The 23,679-nt window shown below is 39.7% G+C and overlaps 1 protein-coding gene across 6 annotated transcripts in view; it reads left to right on the plus strand.

Annotated features, from left to right (window-relative positions):
• Nucleotides 1-397: 397 nt before the first annotated feature.
• Nucleotides 398-23,679, plus strand: part of LOC137639927 (sorting and assembly machinery component 50 homolog) — a 113,019-nt gene continuing 89,737 nt past the window's right edge. For 3 of the 6 annotated variants that reach the window (XM_068372218.1, XM_068372220.1, XM_068372222.1), the window contains exons 1-2: nucleotides 398-451; nucleotides 18,653-18,706. In XM_068372218.1, coding sequence (XP_068228319.1) covers nucleotides 413-451; nucleotides 18,653-18,706 — 93 coding nt within the window. In that variant the 5' untranslated portion in view covers nucleotides 398-412. Of the gene's footprint in view, nucleotides 452-6,383; nucleotides 6,520-18,652; nucleotides 18,707-23,679 lie in introns of those variants that run through there. The other 3 variants (XM_068372219.1, XM_068372221.1, XM_068372223.1) reach the window with 1 other exon arrangement.

A 23,679-nucleotide genomic window follows, 5' to 3' on the forward strand; every position in this document is an offset into this window, starting at 1 on the left:
GTTATGAAAATTCGGGCACGTTTTTGGAACAGCAACTCATAAAGCCCTGGAACTCTCTTTGGGCGGGATATTCCAGTCTTCTGATTGGCTGTATCTTCTCAGCTGTGATTGGTTTAGCCTTTAATTACAAACTCCCCCATACACATCTAACATCATAGCCAGATCTCAGTTAATTTCTCCTTTAAGAAATTACGTGTTTATTTAGTTTGCGCATGTGAAAAAGATCCATTATCTGTTGAATTATTAAATAATAATATTATGAGTTTTTCATAAAAAAGTTTAATGTTTAAGTGGTAATTTATATACAATAAGTATAGGTGTTTTACCTCTTCGCAGTTGAATTCATTCATAAAATAAGAGATAGAATGACGTCACCTACAGCCACCAATCACAGCAGAGGACGAATCAGCCAATGAGACGCCAGCTATTTCTCGCCAAGGAAACGCATAAGGTACGAGGGTTCCTCTATTTTATGGGTTGCTGTTGGCAAATTAATAAATGGTTGTTTTGAGTTTGTTTCCATAAGATTTGTAGTCTTTAAATCAAAATCTGTCTTATTTGTATAGGTATTTCACCACTACAGTTGAATTTATTCATAAAACACGATTGCATGACGTCACATACAACCACCAATCACAACAGAGTACTAATCAGCCAATGAGGTAACAGACATTTCCCTCTCGTAGGGGTAGAGAGTTTTTAATCATGACTGCTTTTGGCGAACTAATCAAATAGAAAAGATCCATTTGATTACTATTTTTTCTTAATTTCTTTCCATAAGATACAATGTTTAAGTCATAATTGGTATTGAACCTTACAACAACGTATTTCCTTATAAAGATAATGATTTGATAACGATCTGTTCAATTACATTATACTTGGAATGTAACAAAATAGGAACTAAAGTCATATAGTTCCTTTACAATTTAACCCTATATGGTAATAGTATCTATCACTGTTATTCAGTATCCCACTCAAACCAAGCAAAGAGATTAATCAGTTATTTAGACCAGCTAAAATATTCATCCTTCTCATTATGACGTCACAGACTTATTTTCTCAACATGGATTATTTGGTAATTACAGATTATCCCGCTAATAAAATGTTATAAAAATATTCTATAAGAGACTTTATATATATTTTGAATAAAATATATCCTCAATTCACATATAAAAAAAAACAGTCTTCAGCTCCGTCCCCCCATAGCTAGAGCGTTTAAATAAGAGTGCATGGAAATTTGAGTAGGTTTCTCAAACAGCAACTCATAAGTTATTGGAATGTTCCTACACCGGCAAATTCCAGCCCCCTGATTGGCTATGCCTTCCGCAGCTGTGATTGGTGGTTGACTCCGCTTACTGCAGTTTCACAGACAAACACACGCACATCTAACATCGTAGCCAGAACACAGTCAAGTATTCCTTTGAATATGACGTATTTATTTACCTAATACCCTGCAACAAGATCTATTATCTATTTATTACAAAATAGTAAGTATTTTACGTTTATTTCCATGAAATTTGTAATTTTTCTGTCATTATTCACCTGCAATAAGTATAGGTTTTGTCCAGCTAGATTCATTCATACAAATACGAATGATGACGTCACAGACAACCACCAATCAGGGCTGAGAAAGAATCGACCAATGAGACGCCAGATATTTCCCGATAAGATGCATACAGTGGTCACTGAGAAGGTTCCTCTGATTTATGAGCATTTCGTTCAAACGTCCTGGCTGAGTTGGTGTTTATGTGAGGTTTAACTTACGTGAATCGTTTAATTCAAACAGTCTAGCTACCATTTTTTCTCATCCTAATTTATGTTTATGCATATAACGATGATATTTAAGTAACCTAAGTAGAGTATTTCCCTATTTTTATATCTTATAGGTATCATTCAGATGTTTAACAATTACACTTTTTCCCTTAAGTAAATAACACTTATTTTCTTTCAGGATGAGAAACGCATATTGGATTTTTATATAATTTTTGTTATCATAATTAATTCTATCAGTCATTATCATTATCATTTTGAATATTTTGTGGGATAAGGTTGAGAATTTTGAGTTCATGTTTATCAATTTTGTAACTACCTCATGTCAGTAGCCCAAAAAGAATATATAGTAAATAGCAAGTTATAGACTTGAATTTCCGTTTTATACTTTTTTTTTTTTTTATAGGAATCATTAAAACAATGGCTAAAATACAGAATACAGAAGTGGGCTTATTAGCAGAAAAATTTCACTTTCAGAATTTCATTTTACTAAGGCTGGAAGCTATTGAGAATAGGGTTTTTGTTTTCTTGTGTTTCTTTCATAAACTGGAATCATTGAACAGTTGAGAAATCAAAACAGCATCAGCAAATCTGATTGTTGAATGGGCCTACTTGTAAAATTTTCAGTCTTTAACACTTGGTTCCTTTATCTAACCTAACCTATAAAGCGCATGTCTCCTTAACAAACTATTGACTGAAAAATAGGTTTTAAATTCATTTCCTGACATCGAGTTAAAGCTATAGGTGTAGGCCTACTTGGTGATCAAAGTAAAAAAAAAAATATCTTAACGTCCAATCAGACTGTACTCTATTGTCATGGTAGGCTCAGTCACCTAACATTCTCAGAAAGTTTGATTTTCACAAATTGATGAATTTGAGATCTATAGCCTAGCGTTGGGGTCTGTGAGGCCGTTCAGGACCAGGGTAACCAGACGTCTCGAATTTGATGAGATTGTCCCATATTTATGACATTTGTCTCATACCCCTTATCGAACCTCCCAGGGACGCCTTTAGACCCGTTTTTTTTTTCAATATTTGAAAAAATGCAATATACTAGTGAATTTTTAGTTATAAAAAAACTACAAAACATGCTTGATTGCAATATTGTAATGCTTTGACATATATATTGAACAACTGTTTGTAAAAAAAAATCTACAAGGAACACATTTTAAAACAAGAAAGTCAATGAAGAAGGTCCTAGACAATATGGACGCCAGTGAGGACTTCAAGCTGTCACGTAAGTTGTATGTCTGGCACTATATTGTTCAACTTCTCCAATTCAGCTGTTCCGTATTTCAATTTTCAAAAGCTGGTCACCCTGCTCATACATCGTGACCATTGGGCAGACATTGCCTTCACAGAACCTGCAACAAAGTTATTTTGTTTAGTCTTCCTGGATATAATTCAATAATTTCATGATCGAAAACTATAACATGAACCAGGGGGATCCGTAAAGTAGAAGATGCATCGGCCAATTTGTTGTGTCAGGACATGTATAGCCTAATGCAACAGTTGCATTCACCCCCCCCCCTAAAAAAAAAAGAACTAGTTATAGCAACAACACACCAACAAATGCAGTTGTTTCTAGTTCATGCAGGAAAAATGCCTCAGGCATGTCTGGGGTTTGGTCATCTTCATCACCACGATGGCTACTGCGGGTTGAGAGAGAGAGAGAGAGAGAGAGAGAGAGAGAGAGAGAGAGAGAGAGAGAGAGAGAGAGAGAGAGAGAGAGAGAGACCAATATTTTCCCAATATTTCTCGATTAGTCCCCGTTGAGCTTGATTTGATATTAATTTCATGTTAGTTCATCGTATTTAGCAAAATAAGCTATGTCAGCCAAGAAAGAACTTGGATTCTTAAGAATTGCTGTTTACTGTCCAGCTCGTATATCATTATATAACATTCTCGTCGAATTCAAACGCAATGCAGTCTTCGTGAATTCTTTATTACTATATATTCCTACCTGTGTCCGTGAAAATTTCATGTGTCGTTCATTTGTAAGGCAAGCAAAAGTTATCATGGTAAGATTTATAAATTCCTTATTTCAATAGACACTATCCCTATGAGCATCTACATATTTGCCTTTCATTAAACATCCACAGCTTTCATCGATTTTATTTTTGTTTAAGAATGGTCGCTGCAAAACTTATTCGTAAGCTAATTTCTCCTTAACATTTTATCTACATAGCAAGTCGCATTGGTCTTCTCCATTCTTTGTTTATGTAGCAATGATTAATACCGACTCATCCTGATTACTAATTGTAATGCGTTGCTTATCCCTAAACATATACTATGCTTCCTTTTGCAGTTACCACTGCAATCACTCTTAAAGATTTCAAATACAGTACATAGCTTTCTCAAGAAACATTATGTAATTCGTTATGCAATCCCCGACAGTAATCGATACCCATTGTAACATCCCTACTGTGCAACATTGCTCATGCGACAAAATCAACTTTCCCTCACAGACGGTGAGCGGAGGAACACGGCAATCTTGTGACACCATTCCTATTTTTGATCTGTATGGATAGCATGTCGCCTCCTGATGTCTGAACCCCGATAAGACAACCTCAAACCAGATCAACAAAAATGATGCTCACGAGAGGTTGGAAGAATGGTATTGATTCTTTATAAAATGGCGTATAAGGAAAGAAATGCGTCTGTATTACGTAATACAAAAATTAACATTACTGCACCGTATAGTGCGTACTCTTTTACCTCCTGAATATTAAATCTCTTAGATATCAAAACTGGTTAAATCTATTAATTTTCAGTAGGTCCTTCGTCCATGCCATCCACCCAAGACTTTTGGGTATTCTTCTTCTTCAAACCATTAGCACTTTTAAACTATGCACCATTTTGAATATCGTCGTCCATTCTTCCCACAGGACTATATCACAATGAAAATTTTACCACCGCAGTGGACTTCTACATTTTTCATACTACTAATTCTTCTTACACCACATATATTTCACACATTCAACATCTTTTCATCCATTCGTATTAGTCGAATGTCAAACTTCACTTTAATAAAGAATGAACTCAACAGTCCTTTCATACATTTTCATGCAAGGTTTATAGACATTTCAAGTATCATTCTAATTTGTTTACATACTCCCGGGTTTATTTTTTTTCAACACCTAGATAACATTTTTCATTGCCCCCTTTCATACATTAAGTTGAATGAACGTTCACAATATTGGCTGTTCCGCTTTTCTTTTCTTTGAGGCAACGTAATATCTCCACAACTCTTGCTCAACTCTATCCATTTTTATTATTACACGTTTTATTTTTCCCTGAATCAGAAGGCCCCTTGGCCTCCGTATCCATCTCTCATAACGTTTGTGCACAAACCTCCCTTCTGTTTTGCAATTACATTCTAGATATAATCCATGTTTTCCTTCATCTTTTTATTTTCATCTTCACTTTTAATGTCCTCCCAAAATCACACTTCTCCCGAGCCGACTCTCTTACCACATGCACGAGTTTTACACATATCCATATACTTGTTTAACTTCTAAAGGCCTACCTCTAGCTATAGGCCTATGATTTTGTTCTTCCATTTTTATTGTAAGTTATATACCTCTTTTCAAACTGGATAGGCATATCTTTTCTTTGATGTGCTATGATAAAATAATTTGAACATGTAACTCCTTTTTCAGTTGTATATCATGATGAATCTTTTGATGGCCATTTTAGCCATATCTCTGTTAATTTAAAGTTATGTCATATTCGTTTCCTTTGGAGTAATACATAATATACATTGTACACCACTAAATTCTGTGATGCACACACTTCTGTGGGTGTCTGGTAACTTTAGGCCACCGGTAACAGATGAATAATGTTTAAATCAGATGAATTTCTGTCGGTGGCCCTAAGAAATTATGAATATTATTCCTAAGTTCATGAAATAAGATCACTTGTAGAGTTTATGATGAATAAAGGAGCTTAGTCAACATCAAGTACTTTTTCTCTCAGAAAAGAGTATTGGTAGAAAGGTCACGCTGTTTTTTGTTTTTTTCTAAGTAAATGGAATATTCCCGAAAAGTTTTGCTTAAAATGGATGTGAAATTGTTATTTAGATATTGTAATATGAAATCGTAGAACATGAAAGTTACTTTAAAATTAATAACATCAAACCAGACATTTTTCCTATTGGAGAATTGGTTGGTTTAACTTTAAATAACAAATCAATCGAATAAAGAAGGAGCTTGATATTTTGAAATACATTTTAAGATGACATATTTGATAAATCAAGTATAATAGTACAGTTATTTTATATGACAATAATTAAACAAACAGAAAATAGCCTAAGTTTACGGGTTTAACTATACTGATCCCGACAACATTGATGCATCTGAGAGAGAGAAAGAGAGAGAGAGCAGGGTTGCCATTCGTACGATAATTATAGTACGTGTACGATTATTTTGGATCCGGTACGATGTACGATACATACCTTAGGTATATACATATGTGTGGTGTGTGTGTTTAATTAAACAATTATACTCAAATATTTTGAAATAAGTCAATCATAAACTCCTTAATAATTATATTGAAACTGTGTACGATAACTTTGGTTGAAAAACGACAATTTTAAGGCTTATATACGATAATCCAGTCGAAATAATCTGGCAACCCTGAGAGAGAGGGAGAGAAAGATGTAGGTAATAGAGGGACCAAGAGAAAAGGTAAACACAGTTAGTGACAGGCCTATGAAACATCACTACAATGGGAACAGTACACGCAAAAGTATGTACTTTTTTTGTATATAAAATTTGATTAATGACCACAAGTTATGTGACGTTATTTACTCTGACTATTAATATTATTTGTGGTAATTCGGTTCTGTCCGGTAGACAGTTTATCTTGAGAATTGGTCCTAGTTAATATTTCGGCTTTTTTAATTAGTCTTTTGGCAGTTTTTTTCATTAACTTTCAGATGGTGATTTAAGGTATACATAGGTGTGCTATGTTGAATAATTATTGCTAGAATACCTCATAAGTATTGCTAGAATAATTCATGATTATTGCTAGAATAACTCATAATTGTTGCTAGAATAACTCAATTATTGCTAGAATAACTCAATTATTGCTAGAATAACTCATAATTATTGCTAGAATACCTCGCAATTATTGTTAGAATAACTCATAATGGTAAATTTTTAGTTTCAGCCAAATTTGGAAAAATGCAATAAAAATATATTTGTTGCATCAGAAATAGTGTGGTTTCAATGAATTTAACGTTTATTTTGACTGCAAACCAACCGATTTAGAGATTTACTATGTATACCCTAGTTCATCCCACCAATTATGGGGGACACCCTTTGGGAACCGGGGTTTTGGGTGGGGGAAGGGGGGGGGAGGGTGTTGGGGCATTGAATGATATTTGCAATAAATGAATAATTAATGTTCCAGCACCCCTCCCCCATACCCCTAACTAGGCCTACCGGGGGGAGGGGGGTAGGGCCCCCAGCGACCCCCCCTTAAAGCCACAGTAATTTTCAGGGCACCACAGAACCTAACAAACCCACCTAACCTAACCTAGGGGCCCTGTATCCCTACCGGGGGGGGCTTCGCCCCCCCTGCGACCCCCCCTTATGGCCAAAGTAATTTTCAAGGCACCACAGAACCTAACAAACCCACCTAACCTAACCTAGGGGCCCTGTACCCCTACCGGGGGGGGCTTCGCCCCCCCTGCGACCCCCCCTTAAGGCCACAGTAATTTTCAGGGCACCACAGAACCTTACAAACCCACCTAACCTAACCTAGGGGCCCTGTACCCCTACCGGGGGGGGGGCTTCGCCCCCCCTGCGACCCCCCCTTATGGCCACAGTAATTTTCAGGGCACCACAGAACCTAACAAACCCACCTAACCTAACCTAGGGGCCCTGTACCCCTACCGGGGGGGGCTTCGCCCCCCCTGCGACCCCCCCTTAAGGCGACAGTAATTTTCAGGGCACCACAGAACCTAACAAACCCACCTAACCTAACCTAGGGGCCCTGTACCCCTACCGGGGGGGGGGGGCTTCGCCCCCCCTGCGACCCCCCCTTTAACCAGGGGTAAATTTGAATATATATATTTTGTTAAATCACTTCTTACCTTAAACGGAAGATGACGATGAAGATGTGGAAGGTTGTGGTTGACCCTCTTCTGAATCATCAAGTACTGGAATACGTTCAGATTTGGTACAATACCACACATGTCTATCCTCACGAAAATGTAAAGGCGAATCACATTTACCACACTGGACACTTAAAGGTAATACGGAATGCTCCCTTAGAAAACGATTCACTACTTCAGGAGTTCCATTATAATTCCCATGAAATCGGCCGATCACATCAAAATAGGAATAACGACATATTTCACACAACCGTACCGGAGGATCCATGACAGTAAAGTGACGTGTGAAGAAAATATAGAAACCGGAACTTTTGAAAACCGAAAACAAACGACAATCACGGGTTTCTCCCATAATGAAATAGGGAAAAAAACAAAATAGTATCGTTTACAATGTTATATTGCACGAAAAACAGATCCTTGAAACAAGACTGAGAGACCAATGAATCGTCCAATAATAACCCTTGAAAAGAACCCAGTAGTATTTTGATTGGAGGAGCGACATTAGTGGGAGGAGCAAATGCGCATTCAAGTAAATATTGTCACATTACGCAATGGGGCGGAGCCAAGTAAGATGAAAACAGACATACAAACGAACAAGAGCTACCTTGCATGCCCATGGAAAGATATACACTAAACTTAGAAAATGTCAAGACCTTCAATTCCTGAAATATTTTTTTTCTCTGTAAGTATGCATTAGCGACAATAATGTATTGAGAAGAAGTGTTTTGTTATCACGTGCTTTACTAGGAAAATATATTAATATAATACATTTCCCAATTTGGTTGAATCCAAAACTTTACCCTCATAATTATTGCTTGAATACCTCATAATTATTGCTAGAATAACTCATAATTATTGCTAGAATAATTCATAATTATTGCTAGAATACCTCATAATTATTGCTAGAATAACTCATAATCATTGCTAGAATACCTCACAATTATTGCTAGAATACCTCATAATTATTGCTAGAATACCTCATAATTATTCCTAGAATACCTCATAATTATTGCAAGAATAATTCATAATTATTGCTAGAATAACTCATAATTATTGCAAGAATACCTCATAATTATAGCTAGAATACCTCATAATTATTGCTAGAATAACTCATAATTATTGCTAGAATACCTCATAATTATTGCTAGAATACCTCATAATTATTGCTAGAATACCTCATAATTATTGCTAGAATGCCTCATAATTATTGTGAGAATAACTCATAGTTATTGCTAGAATACCTCATAATTGTTGGTAGAATATCATCATTGTGGTGACCCAAAAAGCAATTGAAGGTACCATAGTATAATGTAGATTATTATAGAATAATTATTCACTGTATTGACTTTTAATCTTGCATTTTATGCAATTCAACGCTCATTGTTAGAGTAAAGTACAGTATCTATTTTCCATGGTTCTACTGATAGATACTATTACAGGCTATTGCTTCTAGTAGTGTAAGACCAGTATTTTAGTAAATGTCTTTTGATATATATCCATTTACATTTCATGATAAATAGGGCGAACTATTAATTTTCAGATCTCTTATCCTGTTTCGTATGGTTTGTAACAGAAATTAATAAGTTAATTTAGTTAAATTGGATTGAACCTCCCTTTTTCTATACCTAAGCAGACCTGCGTCTACAGTCAATAAACGCTCCTAAAGGCTTAAAGGTTTAAAGGCCGCTCATGAATGGCAGGGGCAAGGGACAATGACATTGCTCTATCAAACAGGGCAATGCCCTAGAGACTGACCATATATATGTATGATCAGCACCTAAGACCCCTCTCCATCCAAGCTAGGACCAAGAAGGGCCAGGGAATGGCTGCTGATAACTCAGCAGATAGACCTATAGGCTCCCCCAAACCCCTTATCCTTAGCTCACAAGGAAGGTAAGGTTGTAGCGACCAAAGAAACTAACAAGTTTGAGTGGGACTTGAACCCAACTCTGGTATTCACCAGTCAGGGACATTACCACATCAACCACCACTACCCTGGTTACCTAAGAGTAGTTTGTAGAATAGCGGACACACCCACCAACTAATCCGAGTGGAGATAAGTGGAAGACTTGTGGGTGTGTATGTATGATAGCGGCCACCTGCATGTATGATTACGGCTAACTTAGAATACGGCAGTGTAAGGGGTGTCGCAGGGGGCTGTTAGCCCCCCCCCGTTAGGTAAGTAAGTAAGGACACGGCTTGTAGGTTAGGTTAGGGGGGAAAGTTGAGGTTAGTTGATGTCCAATTTTAATCAACAAAGGAGGAACTGGCCGCTGACATACAAAGGCTCCGACTTGTGTCAACCTCATAGTAAGGTTTAGTGGGAGTACTTTAGGTTAGGCCATATGTCTATGATTTAGTAAATTGGAGTTGGAGGCATTAAGCATGGGAATTTTTATTCCATGTTGTATGCCGGTGCAGACTCTTTTCATCTTTGTGCCAGAGTTGTAAGTAAATCAGGTCATGTTCTTGCCAATGGTATGGTACCCCAACCTGACCTGACTTGTATCAGCAAATCTTTACATATTCCGCGAGGGAGTTAGGCCCCATGCAACCCCCCTTGCTATAAGCTATCACTGAAAAACAAGCTAAGTGTACTTGTAGTAGAATCTGGTAAAATCGTTGTTTTCTGGTACCAAGATCTCTGAGACCAGTTTCTCAAGTAAGTTATCTTTTTATGTGAAAACACTGTGTTTTGAGTAAAATTTTACAGAGAAGGAAATTGTTTAGCACTGACAGAGATATATATAAAGATACATATGTACATTACTAAAAAAACAAATACTAACTCTATGTTGTAACCTAGCATGCAAAATACATATGTATTAAATAGACATATAGGCCTATGTGTATAGACACAGTCATCTACACTAAACTGAACAGTCTAGAACTCAGTGCTGGCCCACAGTTCCCTAGGCTGACGATATACTCCCATCAATTCTATAGAGCACTCATATCCGGGCCAGTTTATACAAGAACAATTCAAATTAATTTCCAGGCTGTGTCATCAACAATAATATTATCCTCCAAGTGGAGTCTGTTCAAAGTCCTTATATAAGCAGGGTCATCCACAATCAATCTGGGAAGTCAGTGTAACAGTCATCTGCTTACGATCCAAAGGAAACAGGATTTCCAAATGAGGAATTATGGCCTGAAAAAAAAATATATTAAAAATACGAACAATCATGGCAAACTGAATTATTACACTAATGAAAAATGAATACTGTAGTTAACTGTTTCTATCATTCACAACCACACCAAGCAAAGATAAAATAATACTTGCTGATAATATAATAATGTCATTTCCAATTATGATAGAAATCATAAATAAATCCAGTACAGGAGGTTCTCGCGTTAAGACGGTTTTGAGTTATGACGGTCTCGAGTTATGGCGGTTTCGAGTTATGATGATTTACCATTACAAAGGGTCTATCATAAGATACTTAATAAATTTGCTTGTAACTCAGTTTCGAGCTACAACTTTCTGTTTATTGATACGACGAACAACAGTACTTGCTGATACGGAGAGCAACTAATACTGCGGAGTAATGTTTTACGCATCACTTTAGCATTAGCTTGCCATGCTTATTTACGATACGAATTTGAGAATTCAGTGCTGCTCTTTTTTGGATAGTTTTGTACCTCTTTTTTTTTTTTTTTTTTTTTTTTTTTTTTTTTTTTTTTTTTTTTTTTTTTTTTTTTTTTTCATCATGTCTGGAAAGCATAAGGGAAACTTTTGATGACATTGTGTAGGCCAACCACAAGAATAAAGGAAAAAATTGTTATATGTATTGCATATTGTCTACTAGTACTGTACTGCATAAGTGTGGGTACACTACAGTGTAGGGTACAGGTATTTGTACAGTATTTACTGTAAAGAGAACAGTAATTTATGAATAGTAAGGGATTTTTTTGTCTTTTCCTTTTCTTTTCTTTTTTCTTTTTTAAGTATATTATACATATACAGCATGGTTGTATGTATATACATACATACAGTATGTTTTGTATATGAATCCGACTTCGGACGAGGCATAGGAACGGATCCATGTCATAACCCGAGGACCTCCTGTATTAAAGAATATCACCTCCGGCTGCAATCAGAATAAAAAAGCAATTGCCGAAGACTTTCACCAGTTTCCTAACCTATCTATAAAAAAGACATATAAACAATAAACCTTCAGTCATTCCAACAGTCTTACTTGCTATAAACAATCATTGTTCAGTGTTCTAAATGATGAGAACCCAAAATGTATTTGCAGTAAATAAAAAAAGGGTAATTGTCTTTTAAAAGTGTCTTATTATTTCAAGATAGCTGTTAGAATTCTTGCTACATATAGGTGTACTGTATAGGAATCTAGTCCACTAATGTTAGCAAGACCAGCTGACTGAAAACATGGAGAGTAGCTGAGTAGGGAGTTGAGGGTTAGGAGCTGCTTGTTTAAGCTAATCTTGTTAGACTATGTTAGATTTTTATTTGTGCCCCATCACTAATGAACTGTTCTCCTCAAAGCTGACGTAGGATGCGTCCTCAGTCACTGTTGGTCTTCGTCCATTGGAACCCGCCACTTAAAGACCAGGAAGGCTCTGTTTGTACTCATAGCATACCCAAAATCTTTGAACCACAAACACATAAAGATATACCATAAGAATCATCAGGAACTGTAGTTAGAAACTAGGGATTTTGGATGGGGTAGACCCCAAAAATAATACATTACCTTGCACTGGTCTGAAAGGGTAGGTACACATAAATTGCAGCATAACCAGTTGTTAAGATATGTACTGTATATCATGTGTATCATCAATAAGAGGTCCAAATATGTGTATAAAACACAAAAATGTAACATGGTTCATTCTAACCTAACCATACTGGGTATGTTTTGGCCCATCTGGATCTGACTTAACCTGACTTGTAGGGTTAGATGTAATAGAAAATACAGCGATTCACTCTATCCCAACTTTTATGTAATGAAACCTACAACGCTGGTTCCTTACCTGATTATGGGATGGCTAAATCCACTGGCATTACAAGTCACAGGTCATAGAAAACACAAAAGCTTTCTCTATCCTAACTTTACACTTTGTTTTATCTGGCATGGGGTATTTGCTGTCTCTCCTTAATCATTACACTGAATGTTTCGAAAGTATGGATAGACAGCACACATTTGTGTTTATAAAGAAAAAAAAAAGACCTTGGCATTTAGTATCTAAGTAAGTTCTTTTTGTCAGGGGAGCTGTTTATTATTGGAATATATGAAAACCAGAAAGTTATCACTCTTCCCATATACAGTCACATCTTGCACGCAACTGAACATTAACTTATGAGAATTGGTAGGAGCCATAAAACATCTGACTTTGTTCCGGCATTATATACAAGCCCTTACGCTTTTTATAGCCGAGATATATTTCGGCGATAGCTGAAACTAGCTGTTAAACTTTTTGTAAGGTGTAATTATCTTCCGCTAGGTAGCGGAGAGGGGAATGGGGGTAAACCAGCTACGCAATTCAACTAATAGACAATCACTTTTTATTTCGGCTGGGTAGAGTACAGACGTTGTCTTCCTCTCCTGTTAAAATCCTCTTTCCAATACATTAAAGAGCAACTGGCCTAAAAGCTAAAAACATTCCTTACATTTTCTCTTTCAGGTCTGCCTGTGGGGATCGACAACCATGCGGGTTTGTTCTGGCATTGAAGGGCGCCATTGCGGCACTTTCATGTCGGCTGTGAAGACCGATCCTCATGGTCTATGTTCTGCGTGTAGAGGTCACTGTTGCACGCAGGAGTCTCCTATCTTCGAGTGCAGGAGTGGTCGCCCTCCCAGTGGGCAAGGTTTGGTAGGCGACGGAAGAAGGCTAAGACGGATTCTTCCCCTTCAGGTTCATCCTCAAAAGGGAAGACACCTCGATGTCAGACTCCGTTGGCTCAACCTCGTCATTCTGACTGCTCAGTCGTCTTCCCCTAGGATGTCAGTCGAGTACGAGTGGGTCCCATCTGACTCCTGGATAACCCAGCCATCTGGGGACCTCCGTTACTTCCCCTAGTATAGTAGCGCCGGGCGCTGTTGTAGGGAAGTCTTTATCTGATGACGGAGTGTGTTGGCTGTGGCCTTCATTGGGGCTCGTGGATTCGCTGTGTAAGAAAAGGCTTCTTGAGGTCTTGCGGTTGGATATGCAGAGGGTTACAGCCTCCCTAGGGCTTCATTTCCATCTTCCCCCTCGAGAGACTGTAGGTCTTGCACTGAAAGTCTCTCTTTCATGCCTGGCCGTCTCAACCTCAACACCTGCTCGCCCCAACATTCGTTCTGCTTTGGCGGGCAGACGTGAGCAGTTGCTGACAAGTACTCCTTGGATTTACTTGTTGCGGGATCCCTCGGGGGTGAATCCTGGGACTAGCTTTGTCTACGTTTCAAGGACAATTCACTATGTGGACCTCCTGTTTGGCTTTGCTCAGTCAGGGGGGAAGCAGAGTGGGCTGTCTGGAGGTCCGCCTCCTGTTTTTGTACAACTTTCCCTTCTGAGGGAATGTTGCCCTCCACCGGCACCTGTTCAGCAATGCTCTCGCTTGCGGGAAGAGCTGCCAACAGCGGCCACAGGTGTTAATCGTCTTTCCCGCCCGTGGAAGAGAGGACTTTTTTCTAAATGGTTTTCCCCCCCCCAAGAGATTCCACTGAAGGGTATTTGACTCATCCATGTCCTGCTCTAGTTCTTTGGAATGTAGCTTTTCTGAGCTAGACGATGATGGAGTTAGGCAATTGCTTAAGATACCTGCTCCTTGCTGTAGGACACAAGATAGCGTTCTTTGCTTTGTGAGGCCAAGCTCTCATGAGCTTATGGCAGGCAGTGAAGCAGGTGCCCATCCTTCCTCTCCCATGCAGAATAGGATGGCTGCCTACCTTTATGCTTCGGAAGAAAAGGGAAACAGGCGTGTTTCTTTCCATGACAAGCTAGTGGAGAGCATGCTAACCTCAGTCTAGTGGCAAGTCTTGTGCACTATTGCGCACCCAACCACCTAGTGAGGTGGGCGGGTGAGCTCCTCTGTCTGATGGGGGTGTGCGCGCTACATCTACTACGCGCCCTGTTAACTATGGTGAGTACTGTACAGTACAACCATTCTGACTTGCGAGCGCAAGAAGTGTTGGCTATGCATGCTCATGTGGGCTCTACGTCATTAGCACGATCAGTGAAGCACAGGTAGACGAAACCTTATTTGTGCGCACTGATGAGGGTATGCATGTTAGCATGCTTTATCAGCTTTGTCTCGCTAGCGCTCACTGCGCCATCAGTCTGCTTCCAAGACGAATAGCAAGTTCCCTTACAGTGTAAGGGTGCTTTGCCTTCATCTTTGTTCAGCCGGGTAGTCTCATGGATGGTGCTTGCTTCCCTTGGAACGTTGAGCTTAGGGAGCAGCATAAGGTGTCATCCTGTCGTGCTCTACCGTTCCTTGATACTCCACCCAAGTTAAGGAATCACCCTCGCGGTGCCCGTTATGGAGCAGTGCCTTTCTTGAAGACTCACCATGGTTCCTGGACCTAGTTCAGGCAGTGAAGCAGGCAGTCGCTGGGCCAACCAATGTTTCTCCAGTTGTTCCACTTCTGGACACTCCAACCATCCCATTGGAAGTTTCGAGTTCCTCCAAGGGGAGTGGAGCCCTTACTGACTCAAGGCTTAGCAGATCTGCTAGGCAGGTTCCTCCTCTTGCTACCCCCCAGACTTCCTTCCCTGCAGAAATCCTCTAGGTATCAGAAGTACTGTATCTGACTGCCAAGGCCTTGTTCATTGGTGACGATCCTATCTTGGAGAAAATGGGGGTTATTCCCATCATCCTGCAGAAGAGGAAACTGAATCATAGGGTAGCTACTCCACCGGTGGGGGATCGATTCATCCAAGAACCAGTAGGGGATCAAGGTCTCCCTGGGGGGTCTCATTCACAGACAATTATAGGTTGTCGTCTATAGAGATAGCCCTACCAGAGTCTTCGCTGTAGTGGCAGAGGCTTCTCCTCCCACTTCCTCCAAATGTGCAGGGCTTTAAGAGGTAGAGAGGAAGGAGAGTTCCTCCTTTTTCACGGACTTCAACATCTGCCCGCAGGAAAGGAAAGACACGAAGACCATCCTCAAGAATTAGCACTCTCGGCCTGAGTGACCAGTACAAGGGGAAGGTTAGTCGGCTTTGGCATTCGTTTCTGTAAGACCGAAACACAGCAGCCTCCCTCTGAGGGCTCATTCCTCTTCAAAAAGGACATCAGTTGATGACCTAGACCCCTCCTGGGCTGCTATGGGTGCGAGATGGAGGAAGAAGAACCTTTCAACAATGGATCAAAACACTGATGGGGTGCTGCCTGCGTCCGTCAGCCCCATGATTTCCCCTTTGGAGCAGAAAGATGTAGACCATGTCATTCTGGAAGTTCTCGCTTGCATCAGGAAAATTAATTACTTGGGGGAGGCGGATCAGGTTCCAGCGGAGGGCAAGGACATTGTCCTAGACCTCTTCTATGTTACTCCGAGACCCACTAAGACTAGGGTAACTTTGCCCTGGTTAAGGGAGGTCAAGGCAAGAAAGAAGAGAGCTTACGCCCCGGTGGCGGGAGTATCGCAGTCCTTCAAGTCTATAAGCTTGTCTTGTTTACTGCCGTACCTACGTCAGAGGAAGTATTATGAGATAGTGGAAGACGATCCTTCTCCAGTGCCCTTGGATTTGGCTATTCTGGCTCTCACTCGGAATTCTTCCTTGGAGAAACTGGCAACTTTTTCAGTGAACTTCTCTACGGAAGACACTGCCAATATGGAATGGGTTGCAAAGTGCGCTCTGCAATCTGTTGCATGGGTTGACTACTGGTTGGGGAAGAGGGGGGCTATGTCGGCCTTCCTCCTCTCAGGGGCCAGGACTCTAGAGTTCCTGCCACAGTACTTTGTCAACCAGTGGATCAACTGGATTTTGAGTAGGCGCAATGCTATTATCTCAAAATTCCGTGGCCGGTGCCGAGGAGAGAGGCGATGAAGTCGTGCAGCTTCTTAATGGACGGTCTCTCCCTCTTTAATATGGAGGACATTGAGGCAGTGGCAGATAGATGGAGGGAAGTGAGCCAGGACTCCCTCCTCTGTAGGGCTGTGACCTACTGCCCTTGCCCCGCCACAGAGATTGTCCCTGACAAATCGCTAGGGTTCTAAGAGAGGTTCTCAGTCGCAGAAGAAGGCAGCGCAACCTCAAGGTCCTAAGCAGCCCTTTCGACCTAGGTACTCCAAGAGGGGCAGAGGCAGCAAGAGAGGGAAAATTGAACATTCTCACTAAGGAAGGAATCCCCTGGACCAGTACATCGCTGGGGGATGCCTGCAGAGCAATTGGCTCAGATGGATGTTTCATGGGGCTGAACCTTGGGCAGTCTTAGCTGGTTGTCACATTGCTAAATTCTTGTTCCTAGCACGAATTGCCCAGGCCGTTAACTTTCAAGAGTTAACAAGGCGTCAGATTGCCTCTAAACAGCTCGTACAAAGCACAGAGTAACACCCCGGGTCAGCCACCAGCCAGTTGGTTTTTGGACTTTCACCCACCATGGATTGATCTCCACTGTAAAGAACGTAAGTGTTTGTATGTAATACCGAACAAATGACAAATTTGGAAATAATTTTTATTTTTCTTAACTATACAAACCTGGAACTCTTTACACATACTGGTCCTACCATCACTTTCCTCCGGAAATCCTGCCGCAATTGCAAAATGACGGCCTGTTACTAGTGTGGGTGTGAGCTGGGTAGTTGGTCTAATCCCGCTCCCCCCTCCACTAACTAGCGTAGGGTAATTATATGTTGCAATAAGCTTAACGGCTAGTTTCAGCTATCGCTTAAATATATCTCCACTGTAAAGAGGTCCAGGTTTGTATAGTTAGGAAAAATTCAAATTATTTCCAAATTTCTCTTATTTAAGCATTATATTTTATGAAGTTTAAACTGGTTGGAAACTGTTATCATGTAACAAAACCATCACAAAATGTTATTAATGAATTTGAATAGATAAGTACTGTCTGCATTTTTAAAAAAATAACATGTTTTAATTCACTTATCTGATATTTCCCCAAGAAAACAATAAAAAAACGACCAGCTTCTGATAATTTCTCGTAGGGAATTCACTGTCAGTGAGAAATTCAAGTACAGTATTTTTACATTAACCTGTTCCTATTTTGTCCCATTGAATTCTCATGTCTCCTCATCAAGTTTCCAACCCTTGTATTCCACTTATCACATTTTAATACCATTTCTTAACTGTAGTTTATACCTGTACCTGTCAAATTAGTGGGACAGAGGTCTTGAGTGTCTTTTTCCATTAATCGAGCCAGTACTGACATCAATTATTAGCTTATGTTAGGCTACTCTAACCAATTTGGTATCAGCTTAACTGCAATTTCCTTTTCTGGTTTGCCTGAAGGATTTATCCTTAAATGTGTGGTAAATATTATTGCAAGTTAATGTTGCAGAAATTAGAAGAAAGTTAGGAAGGTAGAAACAAAAAGGAACCCCAGAAAAGTTAAAAGCTGAAAGCAGTGCACTGGCTGAAGGGCTGGTATGTTTTGAAAGCTGTAACAAAATGAAAATTATCTCTATAACCTTGTATATGTAGTACTTGCCTACCACAAGTAACTCTTTTTATGGAGAATTTTGGTCTTGTAAGTTTTGTTTTTTTTGATAAACTAAAAGGTTACTCTAAGTAAAGGGTTTCTCTGAGAAAGTTGATTATGATATAAAAAGTACATAATATTTTCTACCATTTCAGAGCCCAGAAAGAAAGGACCATGATGATTCTGCCATGAATTTACAAACCCTCAAGGTAACTGATAACTTTTTTTCTGATTTTTTAGTGACAAGATGTTTACAGAGTTATTGTGTTTTAGTACTGTATTATGTATAAATTATCATTGTGTTTAAGGACTGAGCTGGTTATAAGATTTTGTATACTGTACTGTTTGGCTCTTCAGTAAATTCTTAATAGTAATGTCCGTGAAAAATTGTATAAGCTTAGCAGCGGTGGCTATATTTAAGAAAAGCATTGCTATATTCTTGACTAAAGAATTTAAGATGTCCATCATTCATCTCTATGATATAAGCCATTATTCAACTCCATTCCCGGTCTTGACACGTAAACCATTAAGAAATTCAAACTCTCCTGCTATGAGCAATTCTAGTGGTTGAGCTGTCATACAAATCTGTTCCGAGGGAGTAACCCTCCTACTGTGCATACCATTAAAGTACTGTATTAGGATAATAGAATAGTTTAATGTAACTTCTTAGACGTATTTTTAGACACTCTTATGACTGGCCTAAAATATTTAATTTTGGAGTAGGACAAAAATTTGAGGAAGCTGGGAAGAAACCAGAGGAATGAATGAATTGTAGGAGGTAAAGAGCATTGGAATTTGGGATGAAGGAACACTTCAAAAAATGTTTATGATCCTGCTTAAGACATGCTGTAAATGGTAACCCTCCTGATAGGATGCTTGCTTGCTGGCTTGCTTACATTTTGCCTGGTCTGCTTTGTTTGCTGTTTTGTTTGTTTGTTTGTTTTATCATCGTGCTTGATTATTTTTTATCTCATTTGTGGGTCTTGGTTTTGCATAGCCTAGTACAGTATGATGATCTGGTATTTAAAAATAATTCTCATGTTTATTTTTACTTATATATTTAATTTTTTTCCTAATAATAATTAAACTGCAAGTATTCACCTTTCTTTGCTGTATGTTTATACACAACCTTGTTCTCTTTGTTCATGTAGAATCTGTTTATTTTTTCTTTCATATAATACAGCAATGTGATGCACAGTACTGTACTGCATTAGGTAATTGATTAGTCTCGTATGTGTACAAGCTTTATTATATACTGTACCAAGATTGTCTCTATGCATGTTAATCATCTTAGTTTATGTAACCTATTACATTTGGTAAAGTTGTTTGACATTCAACATACCGTATGTACTGTACTATAGTGATTGTTTGCTATGGTCGTAGGAACAGTAAATACTATTGAGTGAGGAAGTTCTTGGAAATACTAGGATGGATTATAGTTTTGTCTTTGGAGCTAAGGGGGTCATTTGTGTCTGTTTAAGTCTGTCTCTTCTTCAAACCTTTTTCAGAAAAAAGTTCTTTGCTCATGCAACTTCTGTTCATTAATTTGTTGCTGTAATGTACTGGCCTCTACTATTTTTCTCTGAATAGCGGCTACTACTACTGGTTTTGCTCCTAAACCCTTTTATGGATAGCTATTTATTCCTATGCAGGTACAAACTTCTGAGTCATTTAATGCGTTACTACTGATCACGTTTTCTACGACTGGCTCAACCAAATTTTGGTTGATTGCGTCATGCTTCTTGCTGGATAGTCACAGTGCATGCACAAGGAGCAACCAGGAGGTTGCTCACAGCATCTCTTCACAACACTACCAGTCGCAAATTGAAGAGGCTGTTCTCTTACTTCCTTTCTACGATCGACCCTATCGCATTCACCTTGCGTACCCTTTTGGTGTGAAGCATTTCTGGCTTGTGTTTTTCCATAATTCCCGGTCATTTGAGTGTCGTCTTATAAACTGTGAGTTACGAGTGAGTGCTTGTGTCCTGTAAATTGCAGTATTTATGTCTTTGCTTAGGATAGGATAGCTATGTGTGTGGTGTCCTTTAGAGCCAGGTGGACATAGACACACTCCCTCCTTGTCCCTCTTTTCTAGACAAGAGAGGTTCAAGAAATCTCCATGTAATTATTGTAAGGAGTGGTCTCCCTCCCAGCGAGAGAGCTATGTCTCTCGCATTAGGAATCTGAGAGATTTCTTCGTTGCTGAGTCTCCTCTTGATGGGAGTTAGAGAACAATCTCTTCCTAAGCGCGGCGTCAATGACCCTAGATGTCAGGGTGCCTGAAAACCTTAAATCAATCAATCAAGGCGTCCCGGAACTACGCATTCCTCTCAGCCCACCCTCTCCTTTCCTACCTAGAGTAGGGAAGTCGAGTACGAGTGTCGCTGATACCTGTGCTTGTCAGGATTCAAGCTGGAGAATCTTCCAGCCAGATTACGGTGTATGCGCCGCCATCTCAATGCGTGATGATGTCATCACTCATGTCAACCATGCTGCTAGCAAAGCTTTTTTTTTCATGCTCAAGGCAAGCTCACTATTCATCCCAGGATATTCCATCCCAGGATATGCCATGTGAAGACAGATCATATGCTAGCGTTAGGCGGGAATATGTATCTCTGCAACGCAGTAAGGTTTAGGCTCCCTCCCTGGAATGTTTGGATGGTGGCCAAAATTATGGCTCTGTGAACAGGCTTGATAAGCATAGAATGATCAATTTTTCAGGGATTCACCCTTCACGTATAGAAGGTGAAGTTAGAGAAGGAGACTTTTACCCTACACCTGCAAGGGTACACTGACTTAAAACAAGAGGCCCACTTCGAAGACAAAACAGGCCTTTTAGGTAATAAGCCCTTTACAGTACTTATAATGCAGCAGGTAGGGAGGAAGTACATCCCGAAGTGGAACAGGATGAACAAGAAAGGGGATTCACCAGATCTGCCTCCATCCCTTATCTCACAGTAATGTTATTATGAATGAAGAAAGGGAGGACATTTGAGGCGATCAGGGTTCTGCTGTTAACCCTGATAAAAGGATTGATGACCTCATCCTTGGCCTAAGAAACGGGACAAAGTTTACCTCAGAGAATCCAGTCACTGAAGACGATCAGGAAGACGGTACTGTGTCACAAGCACAGAATTCTAAACTCATCTATGGCCTGGAAATCTGGGAAATGATGTAAGAGAAGCTAAACAGAGTTAACAATCAGTTTTCAATATTAAACTTACCCGATAATCATGTAGCTGTCAACTCCGTTGCCCGACAGAATTCTACGGAAGGGATACGCCAGCGATCGCTATACAAGAGGGGGGTGTACTCACAAGCGCCACCTGTGGCCAGGTACTGCAGTACTTCTTGTTGACACCACTTCAATTTTTCCTCTGTCGTGCTTCCGGCAAGACGTTCATGGATACGCTTATAATTTTGGAGTCTTGTTCACGGTTTTTGGTGAAGTATTGCTCTAAGATTTCAGCTTTCGCTATTCAGGAAGTTTTATTATTAGCTTAGCTAGCTTTTGGAATTAATTTGATTAATTATGGTGACGAAGAGAGTATGAACTCTCTTTCCCCTTTAAATGGCCGACCCTTCCCTTAGACGGAAGTGTTGGTGTCTAAGAGAGTATAGACTCTCTTTCTTAATTTTGCTTAACAAAAGTTATAGATTTATTTTATATCTCTCCGCCTTTTATAGGCCTCTTCGATTAACTTCCTTTTTTATAAATTTATTAAAATTAATTTTTATATTTGTTTATATTCGACCTTTCCTAATAGTAGGCGGTCTTTTCTTGTACCGAAGTTAATCAACATTGAGCCCGTCATTTCGGTTTTACCTGTTAACATATTATGCTATTTTAATGTTTTTGAAAGAATTTCTTTGATAGTCTCGTACTGTTTCAAAGTTGAACTAACGTTTTGTTTTGTCTCTGCAGTTGTTGACGTTCAGAACGTTCAACTTGCGCTCTATCGTTACGATAGAGTGAGAATTTTCACGGTGTCACGTTGCAGTAAGAGTAAACCGTTTATAGCGTTTTGTTCATTCTTTCTTAGCTTAATGGTTTTAATTCTAATAAAGGAACTTTTTATTTGGGAAATCTTTCAGTTTTTTTCCTTTAACAATAATGTTTTAACGAGTATATATGATTGGGCTCTTCTCTCAGGTTCTAAGTCAAGAGAGAGAGAGAGAGAGAGAGATAGAGACGGAGGGAGAGAGAGCTGGATAAACGTTTCGTTCAAGCGAGTAACGTTGTTATCGTTTTTGCTCTTCTCCCTAGTCTCTTTAGGGGAAGAAGGTAAACGTTTCTAGAGTTTATTCTTGTTCTCAAGCTTTATGCGGTGAGAGATCTTAAACGTAGTTTATTTGATCTAGTGTTTAGTCTCTTTCCAGCCACTGAATTATTTATCTTTCATTAGATTTTTCTGTTACATTGTAATTCTGTTTTCGCAATTACTAACTTTTAAGGAAGGATAGAATTGCGTGTTTCAGGTACAAACCACTTAAAGTTTCGAGTTCAGTGAAATAAGTGCAAACAGAAATTCAAAAGTGATAAGTGATTAGCGCAAAGTGTGTCAGTGTTGTGCGTGAGGGTACTTCTGTGCGTGCCAGTCGTCCTCCCAGTCCGGGACCTCTTGCAAGCTCCCAAGCCCAGGGGAGAAGCAATGTCGAAGGGCAAAAGGGTTCGGCAGGCCTTGATCGGCGCACAGAAGTATCCTCGGTGGTTGCGGGCATGTCTTACAGAGACCGTCACTCCCACCCGCAGACGATTGAGCCCTTATTTTACTCGTCTGCAGAAGAAATTTCGGGGAGAAAACGCTGGACTCAGGTCTCAAGACCTCTTAAACGTAAAGTCCAGACCTCTAGAGTTCAACAACCCGGATGCAGTCATTGGGTTAGCTCTGACTCTCCGCAGTCATCAGGTGACTGCACACCTCCTAAGAGAGGTAAGGTGATGCCGCAACAGACCTCATCTTCTGTTAAGGCTTTGCCTCAGCAGACCTTAGCGTCTGCCGACCCCAAGATGACTTTGCTGCAGTCCATGCAGTCACAGCTTGCGGTCTTAATGCGTGAGTGTCAGGCTGAGAAGGTTACACCTCCTCCTGCGATCGCTCCGCCTCACCGCAGTCCAGTCTGCCAGGCGTACGATGTTGAGGTTCCTCAGGATACCTTACCGCGTACTGAGTTGCCAGTT

The sequence above is a fragment of the Palaemon carinicauda genome, chromosome 4 (genome assembly GCF_036898095.1).
Source record: "Palaemon carinicauda isolate YSFRI2023 chromosome 4, ASM3689809v2, whole genome shotgun sequence".
Lineage (NCBI taxonomy): Eukaryota > Metazoa > Arthropoda > Malacostraca > Decapoda > Palaemonidae > Palaemon > Palaemon carinicauda.